General features: G+C 48.2%; 1 protein-coding gene across 3 annotated transcripts in view; it reads right to left on the reverse strand.

The window, feature by feature from the left end:
• The window catches only part of LOC141054043 (uncharacterized), a 34,266-nt gene extending 28,221 nt beyond the window's left edge, over positions 1-6,045 (reverse strand). For all 3 annotated transcript variants that reach the window (XM_073551204.1, XM_073551203.1, XM_073551202.1), the window contains exon 1: positions 5,915-6,045. In XM_073551204.1, the coding sequence (XP_073407305.1) occupies positions 5,915-5,984 (70 nt within the window). In that variant the 5' untranslated portion in view covers positions 5,985-6,045. The remainder of the gene's footprint in view (positions 1-5,914) is intronic.
• Between the last annotated feature and the right edge of the window lie 17,136 nt (positions 6,046-23,181).

A 23,181-nucleotide genomic window follows, 5' to 3' on the forward strand; every position in this document is an offset into this window, starting at 1 on the left:
ACCCCAAATATCCACACACCCCAAATATCCACACACCCATCTCCGTGCTCTAGGAAAATCATCCCAGAAAGAGCTACAGAGAACAAGGAGCCCAGACAGAAGTGGTATCCACAGTGCCCCCATAATAACAGCGACATCCACAGTGCCCCCATAATAACAGCGCTATCCACAGTGCCCCCATAATAACAGCGATATCCACAGTGTCCCCATAATAACAGCGACATCCACAGTGCCCCCATAATAACAGCGATATCCACAGTGCCCCCATAATAACAGCGATATCCACAGTGCTCCCCATAATAACAGCGATATCCACAGTGCCCCCATAATAACAGCGATATCCACAGTGCCCCCATAATAACAGCGATATCCACAGTGCTCCCCATAATAACAGCGATATCCACAGTGCTCCCCATAATAACAGCAATATCCACAGTGCCCCCATAATAACAGCGATATCCACAGTGCCCCCATAATAACAGCGATATCCACAGTTCCCCCATAATAACAGCGATATCCACAGTGCTCCCCATAATAACAGCGATATCCACAGTGCCCCCATAATAACAGCGATATCCACAGTGTCCCCATAATAACAGCGATATCCACAGTGCCCCCATAATAACAGCGATATCCACAGTGCTCCCCATAATAACAGCGATATCCACAGTGCTCCCCATAATAACAGCGATATCCACAGTGCTCCCCATAATAACAGCGATATCCACAGTGCCCCCATAATAACAGCGATATCCACAGTGCCCCCATAATAACAGCGATATCCACAGTGCTCCCATAATAACAGCGATATCCACAGTGCTCCCCATAATAACAGCGACATCCACAGTGCTCCCATAATAACAGCGATATCCACAGTGCCCCCATAATAACAGCGATATCCACAGTGCTCCCCATAATAACAGCGATATCCACAGTGCCCCCATAATAACAGCGATATCCACAGTGCCCCCATAATAACAGCGATATCCACAGTGCTCCCCATAATAACAGCGATATCCACAGTGCTCCCCATAATAACAGCGATATCCACAGTGCCCCCATAATAACAGCGATATCCACAGTGCCCCCATAATAACAGCGATATCCACAGTGCTCCCATAATAACAGCGATATCCACAGTGCTCCCCATAATAACAGCGATATCCACAGTGCCCCCATAATAACAGCGATATCCACAGTGCCCCCATAATAACAGCGATATCCACAGTGCCCCCATAATAACAGCGATATCCACAGTGCTCCCATAATAACAGCGATATCCACAGTGCTCCCCATAATAACAGCGATATCCACAGTGCTCCCCATAATAACAGCGATATCCACAGTGCCCCCATAATAACAGCGATATCCACAGTGCCCCCATAATAACAGCGATATCCACAGTGCCCCCATAATAACAGCGATATCCACAGTGCTCCCATAATAACAGCGATATCCACTGTGCCCCCATAATAACAGCGATATCCACAGTGCCCCCATAATAACAGCGATATCCACAGTGCCCCCATAATAACAGCGATATCCACAGTGTCCCCATAATAACAGCGATATCCACAGTGTCCCCATAATAACAGCGATATCCACAGTGCCCCCATAATAACAGCGATATCCACAGTGCCCCCATAATAACAGCGATATCCACAGTGCCCCCATAATAACAGCGATATCCACAGTGCCCCCATAATAACAGCGATATCCACAGTGCTCCCATAATAACAGCGATATCCACTGTGCCCCCATAATAACAGCGATATCCACAGTGCCCCCATAATAACAGCGATATCCACAGTGCCCCCATAATAACAGCGATATCCACAGTGTCCCCATAATAACAGCGATATCCACAGTGTCCCCATAATAACAGCGATATCCACAGTGCCCCCATAATAACAGCGATATCCACAGCTGTGTCCCCATAATAACAGCGATATCCACAGTGCCCCCATAATAACAGTGATATCCACAGTGTCCCCATAATAACAGTGATATCCACAGTGCCCCCATAATAACAGTGATATCCACAGTGCCCCCCATAATAACAGTGATATCCACAGTGTCCCCATAATAACAGCGATATCCACAGCTGTGTCCCCATAACAGTGATATCCACAGTGCCCCCATAATAACAGCGCTATCCACAGTGTCCCCATAATAACAGTGATATCCACAGTGCCCCCATAATAACAGTGATATCCACAGTGTCCCCATAATAACAGTGATATCCACAGCTGTGTCCCCATAATAACAGCGATATCCACAGCTGTGTCCCCATAATAACAGTGATATCCACAGTGCCCCCATAATAACAGCGCTATCCACAGTGTCCCCATAATAACAGTGATATCCACAGTGCCCCCATAATAACAGTGATATCCACAGTGCCCCCCATAATAACAGTGGATAATAACAGCGATATCCAGTGTCCCCATAATAACAGCGATATCCACAGCTGTGTCCCCATAATAACAGCGATATCCACAGCTGTGTCCCCATAATAACAGTGATATCCACAGTGCCCCCATAATAACAGTGATATCCACAGTGTCCCCATAATAACAGTGATATCCACAGTGCCCCCATAATAACAGTGATATCCACAGTGTCCCTATAATAACAGCGATATCCACAGTGCCCCCCATAATAACAGCAATATCCACAGTGTCCCCATAATAACAGCGATATCCACAGTGCCCCCATAATAACAGTGATATCCACAGTGTCCCCATAATAACAGTGATATCCACAGTGCCCCCCATAATAACAGCGATATCCACAGTGCCCCCATAATAACAGCGATATCCACAGTGCCCCCATAATAACAGCGATATCCACAGCTGTGTCCCCATAATAACAGCGATATCCACAGTGTCCCCATAATAACAGCGATATCCACAGTGCCCCCATAATAACAGCGATATCCACAGTGCCCCCATAATAACAGTGATATCCACAGTGTCCCCATAATAACAGTGATATCCACAGTGCCCCCATAATAACAGCGATATCCACAGTGTCCCCATAATAACAGCGATATCCACAGTGCCCCCATAATAACAGCGATATCCACAGTGCTCCCCATAATAACAGCGATATCCACAGTGTCCCCATAATAACAGCGATATCCACAGTGTCCCCATAATAACAGTGATATCCACAGTGCCCCCATAATAACAGTGATATCCACAGTGCTCCCCATAATAACAGTGATATCCACAGTGCCCCCATAATAACAGTGATATCCACAGTGCTCCCCATAATAACAGTGATATCCACAGTGCCCCCATAATAACAGTGATATCCACAGTGCCCCCATAATAACAGTGATATCCACAGTGCTCCCCATAATAACAGTGATATCCACAGTGCCCCCATAATAACAGTGATATCCACAGTGCCCCCATAATAACAGTGACATCCACAGTGCCCCCATAATAACAGTGATATCCACAGTGCTCCCATAATAACAGCGATATCCACAGTGCCCCCATAATAACAGCGATATCCACAGTGCTCCCCATAATAACAGTGATATCCACAGTGCCCCCATAATAACAGCGATATCCACAGTGCTCCCCATAATAACAGCGACATCCACAGTGTCCCCATAATAACAGCGATATCCACAGTGCCCCCATAATAACAGTGATATCCACAGTGCCCCCATAATAACAGCGATATCCACAGTGCTCCCCATAATAACAGTGATATCCACAGTGCCCCCATAATAACAGTGATATCCACAGTGCCCCCATAATAACAGCGATATCCACAGTGTCCCCATAATAACAGTGATATCCACAGTGCCCCCATAATAACAGTGATATCCACAGTGTCCCCATAATAACAGTGATATCCACAGTGCCCCCATAATAACAGTGATATCCACAGTGCTCCCCATAATAACAGTGATATCCACAGTGCCCCCATAATAACAGTGATATCCACAGTGCCCCCATAATAACAGCGATATCCACAGTGCTCCCCATAATAACAGCGATATCCACAGTGCCCCCATAATAACAGTGATATCCACAGTGCCCCCATAATAACAGCGATATCCACAGTGCCCCCATAATAACAGTGATATCCACAGTGCCCCCATAATAACAGTGATATCCACAGTGTCCCCATAATAACAGTGATATCCACAGTGTCCCCATAATAACAGTGATATCCACAGTGCCCCCATAATAACAGTGATATCCACAGTGCCCCCATAATAACAGTGATATCCACAGTGTCCCCATAATAACAGTGATATCCACAGTGCCCCCATAATAACAGTGATATCCACAGTGTCCCCCATAATAACAGCGATATCCACAGTGCCCCCCATAATAACAGTGATATCCACAGTGCCCCCATAATAACAGCGATATCCACAGTGCCCCCATAATAACAGTGATATCCACAGTGTCCCCATAATAACAGTGATATCCACAGTGCCCCCATAATAACAGTGATATCCACAGTGCCCCCATAATAACAGTGATATCCACAGTGTCCCCATAATAACAGTGATATCCACAGTGCCCCCATAATAACAGTGATATCCACAGTGTCCCCCATAATAACAGTGATATCCACAGTGCCCCCATAATAACAGTGATATCCACAGTGCCCCATAATAACAGCGATATCCACAGTGCCCCCATAATAACAGTGATATCCACAGTGTCCCCATAATAACAGTGATATCCACAGTGCCCCCATAATAACAGTGATATCCACAGTGCCCCCATAATAACAGTGATATCCACAGTGCCCCCATAATAACAGTGATATCCACAGTGTCCCCATAATAACAGTGATATCCACAGTGCCCCCATAATAACAGTGATATCCACAGTGCCCCCATAATAACAGCGATATCCACAGTGCCCCCATAATAACAGCGATATCCACAGTGTCCCCATAATAACAGCGATATCCACAGTGCCCCCATAATAACAGTGATATCCACAGTGTCCCCATAATAACAGCGATATCCACAGTGCCCCCATAATAACAGTGATATCCACAGTGCCCCCATAATAACAGTGATATCCACAGTGTCCCCATAATAACAGTGATATCCACAGTGCCCCCATAATAACAGTGATATCCACAGTGCCCCCATAATAACAGTGATATCCACAGTGTCCCCATAATAACAGCGATATCCACAGTGCCCCCATAATAACAGTGATATCCACAGTGCCCCCATAATAACAGCGATATCCACAGTGTCCCCATAATAACAGCGATATCCACAGTGCCCCCATAATAACAGTGATATCCACAGTGTCCCCATAATAACAGCGATATCCACAGTGCCCCCATAATAACAGTGATATCCACAGTGCCCCCATAATAACAGTGATATCCACAGTGTCCCCATAATAACAGCGATATCCACAGTGCCCCCATAATAACAGTGATATCCACAGTGCCCCCATAATAACAGTGATATCCACAGTGCCCCCATAATAACAGTGATATCCACAGTGTCCCCATAATAACAGTGATATCCACAGTGCCCCCATAATAACAGCGATATCCACAGCTGTGTCCCGGGTATACTCTCTGTACACTGTGATGGGGGTACAGGGTGGTGGCGGAGCTTTGCGCCCCCTGCTGCCCCGGCTCTGGCTCGCTGGCGCCCCCTCTGGCCCCCGGGCCGCCCTGCAGGATGAGCCGCACACTGTGCAGAGTCACGGGCGGTCCTGTGGTGATTAGTGGCCCTCAGCTCCGGTCTCCGGGTTCTCCGGTCCCGGGGGGCTCAGGGTCGGGGTCTTATTCCCCCCCCGGGTTATTTCCTGAGGTAAATCCGCTGGTTCTGGGCCAGGACTCTCCGCCCCGGGGCTGCAGTGAGCGGCGGCCTCCACTGATCTCTTAATCCTCCATCCTTCACCTGCTCCAGCCGGCAGCGCCCGGTCCTCCTTCCCCGCAGCCCGGTCCTCCGGTGTGGCGTCCCCCGGCATCTTCTGCCCCCGGTGTGGCTGCTGGAGCCGCTGAGTCAGGACGCGCTCCCGGGATGATGGATGACGGATCTACGGCTCAGGATCTGCCGGCAGCAGAAGGAGAGAGGCGGACGGAGGCTGCGCAGTGCGCGGGTGAGGGGCGGCCGCTGCCAGTCCGCATGATGTCAGCACCGGCGGGGAGTGCAGCACCGGGCACTGCGGAGACCCCGAAATCAGGGCTCAGCCCCGGACTGCCCTCTACATCCTGCAGACAGAACCAAGCCGCCATACTGACCAGCACCATACTAATGACCCCATGATAAAATGCTGATGAGCAACCACTCCCATCATCTACTCACACTCCCATCGTCCACTCACACTCCCATCATCTACTCACACTCCCATCGTCCACTCACACTCCCATCATCTACTCACACTCCCATCGTCCACTCACACTCCCATCATCTACTCACACTCCCATCGTCCACTCACACTCCCATCGTCCACTCACACTCCCATCGTCCACTCACACTCCCATCGTCCACTCAAACGCCCATCGTCCACTCACACTCCCATCGTCCACTCAAACTCCCATCATCCACTCAAACTCCCATCATCCACTCACACGCCCATCATCCACTCACACGCCCATCATCCACCCACACGCCCATCGTCCACTCAAACTCCCATCGTCCACTCACACTCCCATCGTCCACTCACACGCCCATCGTCCACTCACACACCCATCATCCACCCACACTCCCATCATCCACTCAAACTCCCATCATCCACTCAAACTCCCATCATCCACTCACACTCCCATCATCCACTCACACGCCCATCATCCACTCACACGCCCATCATCCACTCACACGCCCATCATCCACTCAAACTCCCATCATCCACTCACACGCCCATCATCCACTCACACGCCCATCATCCACCCACACTCCCATCATCCACTCACACTCCCATCATCCACTCACACGCCCATCATCCACACACACTCCCATCATCCACTCAAACTCCCATCATCCACTCACACACCCATCATCCACTCACACGCCCATCATCCACACGCACTCCTTTCATCCAATCACACGCCCATCATCCACCACACTCCCATCATCCACTCACACGCCATCATCCACTCAAACTCCCATCATCCACTCACACACCCATCATCCACACACACCCATCATCCACTCACACTCCCATCATCCACCAACACTCCCATCATCCTCACACACTCCCATCATCCACACGCACTCCTTTCATCCAATCACACGCCCATCATCCACCACACTCCCATCATCCACACACACTCCCATCATCCACACAGACTCCCATCATCCACTCACACGCCCATCATCCACTCACATGCCCATCATCCACACTCACTCCCATCATCCACACACACGCCCATCATCCACACGTACTCCTTTCATCCAATCACACGCCCATCATCCAATCACACACCCATCATCCACCACACTCCCATCATCCACACACACTCCCATCATCCACTCACACACCCATCATCCACACAGACTCCCATCATCCACTCACACGCCCATCATCCACTCACATGCCCATCATCCACCACACTCCCATCATCCACTCACACGCCATCATCCACTCAAACTCCCATCATCCACTCACACGCCATCATTCACTCAAACTCCCATCATCCACTCACACGCCCATCATCCACTCACACTCTCATCATCCACACACACCCATCATCCACTCACACTCCCATCATCCACCAACACTCCCATCATCCTCACACACTCCCATCATCCACACGCACTCCTTTCATCCAATCACACTCCCATCATCCACACAGACTCCCATCATCCACTCACACGCCCATCATCCACTCACACGCCCATCATCCACACACACTCCCATCATCCACTCACACTCCCATCATCCACACAGACTCCCATCATCCACTCACACGCCCATCATCCACACACACGCCCATCATCCACTCACACTCCCATCATCCACACAGACTCCCATCATCCACTCACACGCCCATCATCCACACACACGCCCATCATCCACACGCACTCCTTTCATCCAATCACACGCCCATTATCCACCACACTCCCTCCCATCATCCACTCACACTCCCATCATCCACACACACGCCCATCATCCACTCGCACACCCATCATCTACACACGCTCATCCACACACACGCCTATCATCCACACAGTCCCATCATCAACTCACACACCCATCATCCACTCACACACCCATCATCCACTCGCACACCCATCATCCACTCGCACTCCTTTCATCCAATCACACTCCCATCATCCAATCACACTCCCATCATCCAATCACACTCCCATCATCCACTCACACCCATCATCCACTCACACTCCCATCATCCACTCACACCCATCATCCATCGCACTCCTTTCATCCAATCACACGCCCATCATCCACTCACACGCCCATCATCCACTCACACTCTCATCATCCACACACACTCCCATCATCCACTCACACTCCCATCATCCACTCACACCCATCATCCACTCACACTCCCATCATCCACTCACACTCCCATCATCCACTCGCACTCCTTTCATCCAATCACACGCCCATCATCCACAGACACTCCCATCATCCACTTACACGCCCATCATCCACTCACACTCCCATCATCCACACACACTCCCATCATCCACTTACACGCCCATCATCCACTCACACTCCCATCATCCACTCACATGGCAATCATACACTCACACTCCCATCATCCACTTACACGTCGATCATCCACTCACAGTGCTTTCAACTGAGGGGGGGTGAGCAGCTGTCTAGTATTATACATGCACATGGATATATATCCTGTATACAGTGTCCTCAGCCCCCGGACAGATTCTCAGTGACATCTTCTGGAGACTATTACACTTCTCCAGGTTTGGATCCACCAGTGACATTGTGGCAGCAGATAACAGAGGGGGGGTGCAATCATCTGCAGAGTATATCATTCATCTGTCAGGAGGTAGAGGGGCTGCAGCAATCATCTGCAGCTCTTCATAGTGAGGTGACCGTCTGCAGCTGTGTCATTATGTCTGATTGCAGCAGATCGTCCGCTGTCCGTGGTGCTGGAGCTGCAGCTTTAGCTTCTGCTTTTAGTCCAGATGTCCTGCAGCCACAGCGCACATAAAACTGGAAGGGGCCGCAGAGGTACAGTCACACTGCAGACCCTCGAATCCCCGGACTGCGGGGGCACCATGGACGCTACACGCCCCTGGGAAAATACCAGATTATTGTCATGTTAAAGAAATTGTACTAAGAAGAATCTGTACAAATCCAGTGAGAAAAAAACGGAAATCATTTTGAAAAGGAAAATAAGAAATAAAATAATCTGGTTGCATAAGTGTGAGCCCCCTCTTATAATTGAGCTGTGGTGGTGTTCAGCATCGGCCAATCACATTTCCCCTAATGGCACATACTAGTCAGTGCTCGGCTGCCATCAGTTACAGGGATTCTGTAGCTTTTTAGCAGGTTTTTCCTGACATTTTCTTAGTTTTATTTTATACCAAAAGCCATTGTGTATAATGAGCTGACAACACAGCAAAGGTTCTGATTGTTATCTGTCAGGAGAGAGATACAGAAACCTTCTTGAAGGCATTAGAACTGCGATGGACACTGAAGACGTCATGAAGACGGGGATTAATATTTGGCGCAACAGTGACATTACATAGAACTGGACGTCCCTCAAGAACTGATGAAAGGACAAAAAGAAAATTGGTTCAGGAGGCCGACACAACAATAACGGAGCTGCAGGAATTTCTGGCCAGTGCTGGTTGTGTCCTGCATGTTACAACAATCTGTCGTATTCTTCATATGTCTGACAGATGTGGAGCGACTGCGAGGAGGAGCGGGCAAAGATGGCCAATTCTGGATGTGCCGTGTGACAGACCCCAACCCAAAAAGACCGAGTGCTGTCATATATTCAAACAGTACATCAGCAAGGTATTAGTTTAAGCGTGGGCAGATTTTTGCAACCAAATTATTTTAGTTCTGTATCTTTCTCTTTCCATCCAAAAATATTTATCTACCAGTTTATTACACTGTATATGTTAAAGCCACTAATGTCTCCTGTGCTAATCCCATGACAACACTTCCTGTTGTCTCAAGTTGAATTTTTCCAAATCACCATTCACATCATTGTCCAGACCTACAGGTGAAACCAGAAGTTTCCATCCACTATATATAAAGACACATCTGCAGGTTTTTCCTCAGTATCTGACAAAAGTCCTTTGGTCCGACATGCACATATCAACCCAAGGGCAAAAGACTTTGTGAAGATGATGGCGGAAGATGGTAAGATTGTGTCAATATCCACAGTGAAAGGAGTACTGTATCATCATGGGCTGAAACGCCACTCTGCCAGGAAGAAGCCATTACTCCAAAAGAAACATGAAAAAGACAGATTAAGGTTTGCAATGCACACAGGAACAAAGACCTTAATTTTTGAAGATACGTCCTGTTGTCTGATGGAACTAAAATTGAAATTTTTGGGCATAATGACCATCGTTATGTTTGGAGGAAAAAGGGAGAAGCTTGGAAGCCTAAGAACACCATACCACCTGTGAAACACGGGGGAGGCAGCATCATGTTGTGGGTTTGCAATACGGCATGAGGGACTGGTGCACTTCACAGAATAGATGGCATTATGAGAAAAGAAGATTATGTGGCAATACTGGAGCAACATCTCAAGACGTCAGCCAGGAAGTTACAGCTTGGGCGAAAATGGGTCTTCTAAATGGACAATGACCTGAAGCACACTGCCAACGTGGGAACAAAGTCAATGTTTGGAGCGGCCATCACAAAGCCCTGATCTGAATCCTATGGAAAATGTATGGGCAAAGCTGAAAAGGCCGGTGCGAGCAAGGCGACCTACAAACCTGGATCAGTTACACCAGTTTTGTCAGGAGGAATGGGCCCAAATTCCAACTAACTATTGTGAGAAGCTCGTGGAAGGAAACCCTAAACGTCTAACTCAAGTCACTCAGTGTAAGGGCAATGGGACCAAATACTAATGAAATGGATGGAAACTTCTGACTTTGAAGTAAGTAATAAAATGCCTTAAAACATTCTCTCTCTCTCATTATTCTGGAATTTGACAAATATTAATCATTATGGTAATCATAACTGACCTAAAACGGGAAAGGTTTATTCTGATTTCATGTCAGATATTGAGAGAAATCTGCAGATGTGTCTGTATATATAGTGGATGGAAACTTCTGGTTTCTGCTGTAGCTGCCATGAGACTATTGATGTGGACGGTGACTTGGATCCGTGGTGTCTGCGCTTCAGAGATATGAGACTGTGACCCGTGTCCCTCCCTTGTGGCCTTTTGTCTCATTCTCTCACCAGTTTCCAGTTCTTTTCTTGCAGTCAGTGAATGGTTCCATTGTTTACATCCTGATGACAAATCTTCATCTGACCTAGTTGATAGTTTGTAGCAATGTATCAATGTAAGAAGCAGCTCTTGGTCCTGGAGGACAGGAGGGATGAGTGATGCTGTGTTCAGGGATATTTCTAGGAGACTAGCCATGATGACAGTGATGCAACAAGAGGTAACAGTGACATTGCCCGGACAGAGGAAGAGCATGGTGTCATCAGCGGCGCAAGCTCTGCAGCGAGTCGCGCACCAGACTCCGAGTCCCTGGGAGGGTCCTGATCTCTGTAAATTACAAAGAACCACTGGGTGACGGAAACGTTCTGCAGCTTTCTACTTGTTCACAGTCACTGACACCAGGAGCAATTGAAGTACAAAGTTTAGCGAATTATTAAGCAGTTATTAACCCCTTAACACCGCAGCCCTTTTTCATTTCTCTTTTTTGCTCCCCTTCTTCCCAGAGCAATAACTTTTTTATTTTTCCATCAATATGGCCATGTGGGGGCTTGTTTTTTGCAGGTCGAGTTGTACTTTTGAATGACACCATTCGTGTACACGAAAGCAGGAAAAAAAATTCCAAGTGCAGTGAAATTGCAAGAAAAGTGCAATTCCACAACTGTTTTTTGGATTTTTTTTACTGTGTTCATCAAATGCTAAAACTGACCTGCCATTATGATGCTCCAGGTCATTTGTAGAGTTCGTAGACACCAAACAAAGTTTGTTTAAAAAAAAAAATTGCGTCATTTTCCGAGACCTGTAGCGTCTCCATTTTTCGTGATATCGGTTTGGGTGAGGGCTTATTTTGTGTGTGCCAAGCTGATGTTTTTAATGATACCATTTTGGTGTGGATACGATCTTTTGATTCCACCCACGGCTGTTATGGGGACATGTCAAAACAGCTGACATGTGCCGGGAAAAATGTGGGCTCAGTGCTGGAGCCCATATTAAAGGGAGGGACATGACATGCGATGTACATGTATGGCGCATGTTGTGAAGGTGTTAAACGCTCTCCTAAAGTTAAATGTAATATTTCTAATTCCAAAAGTCTATACTTACTAACTAAGGTACCTACCTATAAGGTAGGACTGCTCTAATACAGAGCACCAGATCCCCGGCTTTATCATTGTGTGCCACAGAAGCCCTACAAATATATATTCTAGATCTCCCTCTAGTGGTAACTACATAAATCTGTATGTAGAGTGCTCCCCCTAGTGGTGACTGTATAAATCTGTATGTAGCGAGCTCCCCCTAGTGGTGACTGTATAAATCTGTATGTAGCGAGCTCCCCCTAGTGGTGATTGTATAAATCTGTATGTAGCAAGCTCCCCCTAGTGGTGATTGTATAAATCTGTATGTAGCGAGCTCCCTCTAGTGGTGGCTGTATAAGTCTATATGTAGGGAGCTCCCCCTAGTGGTGACTGTATAAATCTGTATGCAGTGAACTCTTTTATTATTAAAATACAAAACTTACAATCAATAAATAGCAAAAATCAAAACCCCACCAAAAGCAACCGTCAGAGTCCAACATTACCCCCCAGTCCAAAGCAAAGTCCGAGTCCAGCATAACTGCCCCCAGCCAAAGCAACCCCCCCCAAAACAAACAAAAATCAAACTCTGTTTTCTTTCTCAGAGAAGCTTCCTCCATCATCTTTCTCTCTTATGCTGTTTTCTGTCCTTTACTCGTCTTTTCACTTTTTGATTCCTCCGGTTCTCCTCCTCCCCAGGTTACCTCACCCAAGGAGAGAAGAAACATTTTATTAATACTCGTGCACATACACACTTCATACCAAACCTGACAAAGAAAACTCTGGTCCATCACCCAAAAGGAAACACAATTGCCACCTGGCTTAAAACAAATCTATCTAAACCACACAATTTTTTTTTCCCTTTTTATATATATATTTTTTATTTTTTTTAATGTTTTTTTTACACAGCAAATACAACTATAACAACAAATACAACTATAACAAATCTACCACCAAACCCCCCCCCCCAATTAAAAAAACCCACACAATACAAAAATAAGCTCACTGTGGAACTCATGACCTCCTGCTTACAAGACGGGTGCATTGACCCTGTAAGCCACAGGATCATCACCCTACAATACAATGCTACATCACTCTCTATATTACAACACTTACCCACAGCCAGGATTGGTGCCCGTAAGCCCTATATCAGTATTTCACTTCTGCAAAACAAAAATCTGATAGTGAAAAGCCGCCAGCCCGCCACCAGGAAACCGGAGATGACAGGCTTCTATCCTAACAATCCTTACTCTACCAGCCATCCCTACCTGTCTAGACATCTACCCCTATTTATCTACCTACCTTCCCCTGTCTCTGTGACAAGCGTCAGCTTACGCTGAGTCGTTTTTCTTTAGAGTGGGCCCTCTGGGTCGTGGCACCCACCCACCTAGGGCGAGCTGACCTTGTGAGGAACCACCCCCTATACAGGGAGTGTCAGGGGCAAGACCAAGGGGGTGAGCCACCACAACTGCTGGCACCAGACGGCCGGCTCAGGGGGACACTATGTGAGTGTCTGACGACCAGGGACAAGCAGGAAGCAAGACAAGACGTAAGTTCAAGGAATCTTCATTAAGACAACTTCAGGATAACATGCAGTGCAAAAAACGTGAGAACAAGCAAACACGGCAAGGTGCGTGCGTGGGCACGCCAAGGTCCATAGCAAGGTACGTGCCGTGTGGCACGCCTGGGTACAGGTAAAGGCACAATGGCATCGGACTCCGGACAGCTGGCAACGATCGACATGATCAGGGAATCAGGCTGCGGACATCAGGCTTACGATCTCTGGCAGCGATCGGCAGGTTCCGGGCATCTGGCAGGCAAACCAGGGTACAGGCAAGGAGGCACGACAGATCTCCAGACATGGTGCGTGTTAGGGAACACACCAAGGTCCAAGGCAGGATTCCAGGCAGGGTGCCTGCTAGGGGACACCAGGGTCCAGGGCAAGGTACAAGGCAGGGTGCGTGTGTAGGGGACACGCCATGGTTCAAAGTTCAACAAACAAGACAAGGTGCGTGTGTAGAGACACGCCAAGGCACAAGGTACAAGGCAGGGTCCTGCGCGTGCAGAGACACGCCAGGGTCAGGTTCAAGGCAGAGTCCTGCGCGTGCAGAGAGACACGCCAGGATCAGGTTCAAGGCAGAGTCCTGCGCGTGCAGAGAGACACGCCAGGGTCAGGGTTAAAAGCAGAGTCCTGCGCGTGCAGAGGACATGCCAGGGACAGAGTACAGGCTAGAACCTGTGCGTGCGAGAGGGCACGACAGGGGGCATGGCAAGACCTGCGCGTACTTTTACAGAAGCACGGGGAGGTAAGACACGGGGCAGGCGAGGGCCTGCGCGTGCTAAGAGAAGCACGGAGAGCACAGTGCACAGACAGCGTGAGTGCAAGGAAGCACAGAGAGCATGGCTGGGGCACTGGCTAGCTGGACGGGCTGCAGCACAAATAGGCGGGTAAGACTCCAGCGAACCCGACTGGGGCATAGCAGGCGACACAGCTGTCACTGACCGACGAGCACGGCTGAGGCAAAAGCAGGCGGGCACGGCAGAGGCACAAGCAGGAGGCTAGGAAGGCCAGGCACATGCAAAGGGCACACGAAGAAACAAGTCAAGGCAAGACAAGAAACCAGGCAATTCTATGCGAGAAACAAGGCAGGACTAGGTACGGAACACGGAGCGGAACGTAGACAGAAACACAGAGCCAGGTCAGAGAGAGAACAGAGCTAGCAGCGGAGCGTAGGCCGAAGCCCAGAGCCGGGCCAAGGCAGAGCCTTGGGACTAGCGTGGAAATGTGCAAGAGAGCACGATAGGACAGAGTCTAGCAGCGGAGCGTAGGCCGAAGCCCAGAGCCGGGCCAAGGCAGAGCCTTGGGACTAGCATGGAAATGTGCAAGAGATCACGATAGGACAGAGTCTAGCAGCGGAGCGTAGGCTGAAGCCCAGAGCCGGGCCAAGGCAGTGCCTTGGGACTAGACATAGAAATGTGCAAGAGAGCATCAAAAGGCAGAGTGTGGAAAACCAGGTAGAGACAAGAAACATGAGAAGTACTATAAGGCTCAGAATAGCAAAGACCAGACATGGCGAAACAAGCTAAGGCTGAGAACAGCAGAAGTAATACAAGGCAAAGCAAGGCAAGGACAAACATGGCACGAGAGACAACACAAGACATAGTCCGAGACAAGAGGCAGAGTGCAAGCACAGAGCGTGTGCAGAGACGCACGACAGAGCAAAGTGCAGGGGCACAGAATACAGAGCGCGACCAAGCAGCCATGCAGGGAAGCAACACGATACTCAGGCCCTGACCATAGGGAGGGGCGGTCTGATATAGCACCATAGCACCAGTACTTCCGGGTCAGGACCAAGGGAGAACTTCCAGTTCAGCTCCTCCAGGATCACAGAGAGCAGTCACATGATCAGGGATTCCAGACATGCAGAGATGATTGCAGAACCAGACAGTGCTGGAACCTAGGAAAGGTCACATGATCAGGGGTTCCAGACATGCAGAGATGATTGCAGAACCAACCAGTGCTGGAACCTAGGAAAGATCACATGATCAGGAGTTCTTAGAACACAGAGATGGTCACAGAAGGCAGAGCAGAAACGCAGGCATCTTGCAGCCCAACAGTCATGAGGTGAGTGTGCACACTGCTCCAGGGGTCATGAGGCGAAACAGACATGGCGGACATGACAGACATGGTGAGCATGACAGTCTCTCCCTCCCTGACCCTACTGCCCTACCTAACTCACCATGTGCCTACCTAACTGTCCCTTGGCTGTCTCTGTCCTGCCCCTAACTATCTACCTGTCCCTACTGAAGCTATCTACCTGTCCCTACCACTTACCTGCTTATCTAAGCCCTAGGGTACATTAAATGAGAACCCTCTCCAGAGAAGAGAGGCCCTCGCTGCACCCAGCCTGTCATACTCCAGAGAACGCACCTTCACCAGGCCACCCAGAATGCTCCTAACAACCTCGTCCCGGGGGAGGATTTTCTACTGAGTTGACACTAAGCACCATGCGTTCCACTTGTAAAACCTGACGACTAAACTGACGGCCACCCAGGGATCTGAATGCCCCATACGCCCACTCTGCATAGGAAAGGTGTGCCAGTCGAGGCCAGCCTATGGAAGCACCCACCCTGTTGTAGACCCATTTATTAAAAGGACACTGAAGGAGTAAGTGCTCCATGATTTCCAGCGTGTCGCAACACTCCTAACGGGGACAACCTCGATCTTCGGAGTTTCTTCACTTCAGGTTGTCCCTTACATACAGTTTCCCATGGAAGCAGCGCCAAGCCAAGTCCCAAAACTTCAAGGGGACCCGTGTAGAATTCAATAACCTCAGCCCGCCCTCCAGATCCCGACTTGGGCCATCTTTGAGCACCAGAGGCTTCTGGAAATGGGTCAACAGGACCCTCCTGTCAAAGAATTTCCTCGACACGGTCCTGATCTCCCACATTCCCAGACCCCACTGGCGGATTACCTTCAGAACCGGGGTAGCGTAAGCCGGGAGATGTCCATGCGGTGTGCGTAGGTCCTTCACTTGCCCTCCTGTGTCCCATTCCTGGAAGAAGGGCCGAAGCCATCCCCTGCAGGAGAATACCCACGGAGGAGCCCTCTCTGACCAGAGGTTGGCGATGTTAGTCTTGACAAAAGTGTTTACCAGAAACACCACTGGGTTTACCATACCCAACCCTCCTAGTCTCCTTGTGCAATATGTGACCTCACACTTGACTAGGTTCAGCCTATTTCCCCATAACATCTGGAAACACAGGCTGTAGACCCGTGTCCAGAGTGGCTCTGGCAACATGCAGACACTGCCCAGGTATATTAACAAGGGAAGCAAAAAACCCTTAACCAAGCTAACCCTTTCCCTCAGGGTCAAAGATCAACCCTTCCATTGGTCCACCTTCTGGGTGGTGATCTTAAGTCTGCCCTGCCAATTTTGCTGGGGGTAGTCCACCGGGCCAAATTCGATACATAAAATTTTTGCCGATGCCTGGGGCTCTGGAAGAGGGTCCGGGAGACCAAAACTAGGGTCTCCCCCTCCCAGCCAGAGACTCTCACACTTTTTCTGATTAATTCTGGACCCAGAAGCCTCCGAGTAGCGACCAACCTCAGACATGTCCCACTCCGCCTCCTCACCTTAGGACACGAAAAGGGAGACATCATCGGCATACGCTACCACCCTCAGAGTGGCTTCTGGGGCCGCCTTGTCCATCATGACTCCAGCCAACGGCCCGCGCTCAATCCTCCTTAAAAGGGGATCTGTTATGAATGAGTCACCGTAGGAGGCAAAAACAGAAATACAAGCTAAGTCCAGAAAACCAGAGAAGTTGGCAACTATCAGATTGCAGACCCCTGAACCTATCAACACAACTAGCAGTAGCCGTGGGGGGTTCCTACGATGCCCTAGACCCCTCGATCACATCCGGAGAATTAAATAGGCCTAAAGAAAGAAAGGGGAAATCTAAACTGCCCCAGAGCAGACCCCAAAGCAATAGGCAGCCCCCAACATATAATGACGGTGAAGCAAGATGAAAACACTAACACAGACAGAAAGATAGACTGAGCAAAGACGGGGCCCAAAACTACCTAAATAGGAAAGGACAGGAAGGCTGCTGTCTGCAATCTGCCAAAACCCTATCAAAGACATAAGCCAACAAGCTGATATGAAAAAGGCCCTAAAGCAGCTAGGCTTCAAAAACTAAATCAGCACTCAGGTATTTTCAGAAGACAGAGCTAAAGGAATACAGCACACCCCAGCAGGGAATGGCAGAAATCCAGAAAAACAAAGCAAAACAAAGTCAAAGCACCAATGCAAAAGGCCAAGCAGCAAACTTAGCTTTAGAGGAGCAGGAATTCAGACTGGTCTCCAAGGATCCCACAGAGAAATCACCCGCAGGGCAGAAGGGCATCGGCAGCCTTATATCCAGTCAGTAACTCCACTCAGCCAGTCATCATAATCAGCCTCAGGTGTTTGATAATCAGGCTCACTACCTTTCTTTACCAGAAGAGGGAGTTCCTCGGGCCTCAGTAATGAAGGGGAAAATGAACTCACAACAGTACCTCCCCCTTGAGGAGGGGTCACCGAACCCTCAACTACGCCACCAGGGCGATCAGGGTGAGCCCGATGAAAGGCAGGCACCAATCTTTTGGCATGAATATCAGAGGCAGAGACCCAGGAATTATCCTGCTGACCATAACCCTTCCACTTAACCAAATACTGGAGTCTCTGTCTAGCCAGACGGGAATCCAGTACTTTCTCTACCTCATATTCCATGTTACCTTCAACCAATACAGGGTCTGGAGGTGCCACCCCCGGAACAACAGGTTCAACAAACCTCTTCAACAAAGATTTATGGAACACATTATGGATTTTAAATGTGACAGGAAGAGCCAAACGAAAAGAGACCGGATTAATAATCTCCACAATCTTGTAAGGTCCAATAAATCTAGGCTTAAACTTAGGAGAAGCCACCTTCATAGCAATATTTTTTGATGATAACCACACCATATCACCAACCTTAAACTGGGGACCAATGGTCCTATGTCGGTTGGAAAACCACTGGGCCTTTTCCTGGGAGAGAGATAACTTATCCACCACTTGGTCCCAGATCTGGTGCATTCTCTCCACCACCGTGTCAACACCTGGGCAGGCAGAGGGCTCCACCTGCCCTGAAGAAAATCGAGGATGAAACCCAAAGTTACAAAAAAAAGGTGACATCAAAGTGGCAGAACTAGCTCTATTATTTAAAGCAAATTCGGCCAAGGGAAAAAATGAAACCCAATCATCCTGATCAGCAGAAATAAAACATCTCAAATATGACTCCAAGGTCTGGTTTGTTCTCTCTGTCTGCCCATTGGTCTGAGGGTGAAAAGCAGAGCAGAAGGACAACTGAATTCCCAGCCTGGAACAGAAAGTTCTCCAAAATCTAGACACAAACTGGACTCCTCTGTCAGATACAATGTTCTCAGGAATCCCGTGCAAACGAACCACCTGTTGTAAAAACAGGGGCACCAACTCAGAGGAAGACGGCAACTTAGGGAGTGGTACAAGATGAACCATCTTAGAGAACCTATCACAAATCACCCAAATAACAGTCATCCTTTGAGAGACAGGCATATCAGAGATGAAATCCATTGAAATATGGGTCCATGGCCTCTTGGGGACAGGCAAAGGCATCAACAACCCACTAGAGCGAGAACACGATTTAGACCGGGAGCACGTCCCACAGGACTGCACAAAATTCCTGACATCACGAGACAAGGAGGGCCACCAAAAAGAGCGACTCACCAGATCTCTAGTACCAAAAATACCTGGATGACCAGCCAAAGCAGAGCAATGAACTTCAGACATCACTCTCTTCTTCCACTGGTCAGGAATATACAACTTTCCACTGGGACAACGCTCAGGTTTGTCCTCCTGGATCTCCTCCAGAGCACGTCTCAAATCGGGCGAGATGGCAGAAAGAACTACCCCTTCGCCTAAGATGGTAGCAGGCTTGGTCACCACAGGGGAATCAGCAAAGAAGCTCCTAGAGAGGGCGTCTGCCTTGACATTCTTCGTTCCAGGAAGAAAAGAAACCACAAAATCAAAACGTGTAAAAAAACAAGGCCCACCTAGCCTGTCTAGGGTTCAAGCGCTTAGCCGACTCTAGGTAAATCAAATTCTTGTGGTCAGTGAGGACCACGACTTGATGCTTAGCTCCCTCCAACCAATGTCTCCACTCCGCAAATGCCCATTTCATGGCCAACAGTTCCCTATTCCCCACATCATAGTTTCGTTCAGATGGAGAGAACTTTCGGGAAAAGAAAGCACAAGGATTCATTTTAGATGTTACAGGATCCTTTTGGGACAAAACAGCTCCTGCACCAATCTCCGAAGCATCCACCTCTACCTGGAATGGAAGTGAGACATCAGGTTGCCGCAAAACCGGGGCGGAGGTGAATCTTCGCTTCAGCTCCTGAAAGGAAGAAACAGCCTCCGGAGACCAATTTAACACATCAGCACCCTTCTTAGTCAAATCAGTCAATGGCTTGGCAATACTAGAAAATTTTGCTATAAATTTCCGATAAAAATTAGCAAAACCCAAAAACTTCTGGAGGGCCTTCAAAGAAGTGGGCTGAACCCAATCGTAAATGGCCTGTACCTTGGCCGGGTCCATTTCAATAGTTGACGGGGACAAAATAAATCCCAAAAAAGAAATCCTCTGTACTCCAAAAAGGCATTTAGATCCTTTGACATACAGGGAATTCTCCCTCAAGATCCGGAACACAGTCCGAATATGTTCCACATGAGAATCCCAATCCTTGGAGAAGATCAAAATATCATCCAGATAGATAATCAAAAAGTTATCGACAAAATCTCGGAAAATATCGTTCATGAAGCACTGGAAGACAGAAGGGGCATTAGTGAGCCCAAAAGGCATCACCAGGTACTCAAAATGTCCCTCCGGAGTATTAAACGCCGTCTTCCATTCATCTCCATGCTTAATGCGAATAAGATTATACGCCCCCCTGAGGTCAAGCTTGGTAAACCAGCAAGCACCTTTAACTCTGGAGAATAGATCAGAAATCAGGGGTAACGGATACTGATATTTAACAGTAATTTTGTTGAGGGCACGATAATCAATACAAGGTCTTAATGATCCATCCTTTTTGGCTACAAAAAAAAAACCGGCACCTAAGGGTGAAGAGGATGGTCTAATATGACCCTTCTCCAACGCCTCCTTAATATAGGATCGCATAGCCTCGTGCTCGGGTACAGATAAATTGAAGAGCCGATCCTTGGGAAATTTACACCCCGGGCTCAGTTCAATTGCACAGTCATAACTCCTATGAGGAGGCAGAGACGCAGACTCATTCTCACTAAATACATCATAAAAGTCCGCCAAATAATCAGGAACATCATGCGACTGAGGAGAGGTGGAAAACACCGGAGCCTCACTAAAGGCACACCGACAACCCCAACTCACCACAGACACAGATTTCCAATCCAAAACTGGATTATGAATTTGTAACCAGGGAAACCCCAGAACAATAGTATCATGCAGATTATGCAACACCAAAAATCTGAAATTTTCTTGATGGTCTGGGGCAACCCGCATTACCACCTGGGTCCAAAACTGAGGTTTATTTTTAGCCAAAGGAGTAGCATCAATCCCCCTCAAAGGGATAGGCGTCTGCAGAGGTGTCATCGGAAATCCACAACGTTTAGCAAAATCCAAGTCCATTAGGTTTAGGGCTGCTCCCGAATCCACAAAAGCCTTGGCGGAAAATGTGGACAGGGAGCAGATCAGAGTAATAGCCAGAAGAAACTTAGGTTGAACACCCCCAACAGAAAACGTGTGTGCAAAGCGTTTCTCTCGTTTAGGACAGACAGAAATAATATGCGAGGCATCTCCACAGAAAAAACACAACTTATTACGCCTTCTGAACTCCTGACGCTGCTCTCTGGAAAAAACTCTATCACATTGCATAGGTTCAGACATTTGTTCAACAGGTGGCAACACCTCTCGTGCAGCTTTGCGTTCGTGCAAACGCCGATCAACCTGAATGGCTAATGACATAGAATCGTCAAGACCAGAGGGAACAGGAAATCCCACCATAGTATCTTTTACGGCTTCTGACAACCCCTTCCGAAAGAGAGCAGCCAAGGCATTATCATTCCAGGTAGTAAGTACTGCCCACTTTCGGAATTTTTGACAGTACAATTCTGCAGAATCACGACCCTGGTTCAATGCCAGCAGGGTCTTTTCAGCCTGATCAATGGCATTAGGTTCGTCATACAACAACCCCAAGGCCTGAAAAAATGCGTTCACATTAGTCAGAATAGGATCATCTGGTTTCAAAGAAAACGCCCAATCCTGGGGATCGCCACGCAGCAAAGAGATGACAATTTTAACCTGCTGCGCCAAGCTCCCTGACAAGTTAGGCTTCAAGGCAAAAAATAATTTACAATTATTTTTGAAATTCAAAAATTTAGACCGATCCCCAAAAAATACATCAGGTGTAGGAATCTTTGGTTCAGCAGCATGTGAATGAGCAAGGTAGGCGGAAATTCCCCGCACTTCCGCAGCGAGCTGCTCCACACGATCAGACAATTGCTTTATCTCCATTGAGAGAAAAAAAAAATTCCCCCTACGGCCTCAGAGATATAGAGGAAAAAATATACACACCTTTTTTTTTTTTTTTACAATTCTTTCCTGCTATTGAGTACCCTAGGATCTGCGGTATGGCGGGTGATTCTGTTATGAATGAGTCACCGTAGGAGGCAAAAACAGAAATACAAGCTAAGTCCAGAAAACCAGAGAAGTTGGCAACTATCAGATTGCAGACCCCTGAACCTATCAACACAACTAGCAGTAGCCGTGGGGGGTTCCTACGATGCCCTAGACCCCTCGATCACATCCGGAGAATTAAATAGGCCTAAAGAAAGAAAGGGGAAATCTAAACTGCCCCAGAGCAGACCCCAAAGCAATAGGCAGCCCCCAACATATAATGACGGTGAAGCAAGATGAAAACACTAACACAGACAGAAAGATAGACTGAGCAAAGGCAGGGCCCAAAACTACCTAAATAGGAAAGGACAGGAAGGCTGCTGTCTGCAATCTGCCAAAACCCTATCAAAGACATAAGCCAACAAGCTGATATGAAAAAGGCCCTGAAGCAGCTAGGCTTCAAAAACTAAATCAGCACTCAGGTATTTTCAGAAGACAGAGCTAAAGGAATTCAGCACACCCCAGCAGGGAATGGCAGAAA

The sequence above is a fragment of the Dendrobates tinctorius genome, unplaced genomic scaffold (assembly GCF_039654945.1).
Source record: "Dendrobates tinctorius isolate UK_male_01 unplaced genomic scaffold, ASM3965494v1 ptg000173l, whole genome shotgun sequence".
Classification (NCBI taxonomy): Eukaryota; Metazoa; Chordata; class Amphibia; order Anura; family Dendrobatidae; genus Dendrobates; species Dendrobates tinctorius.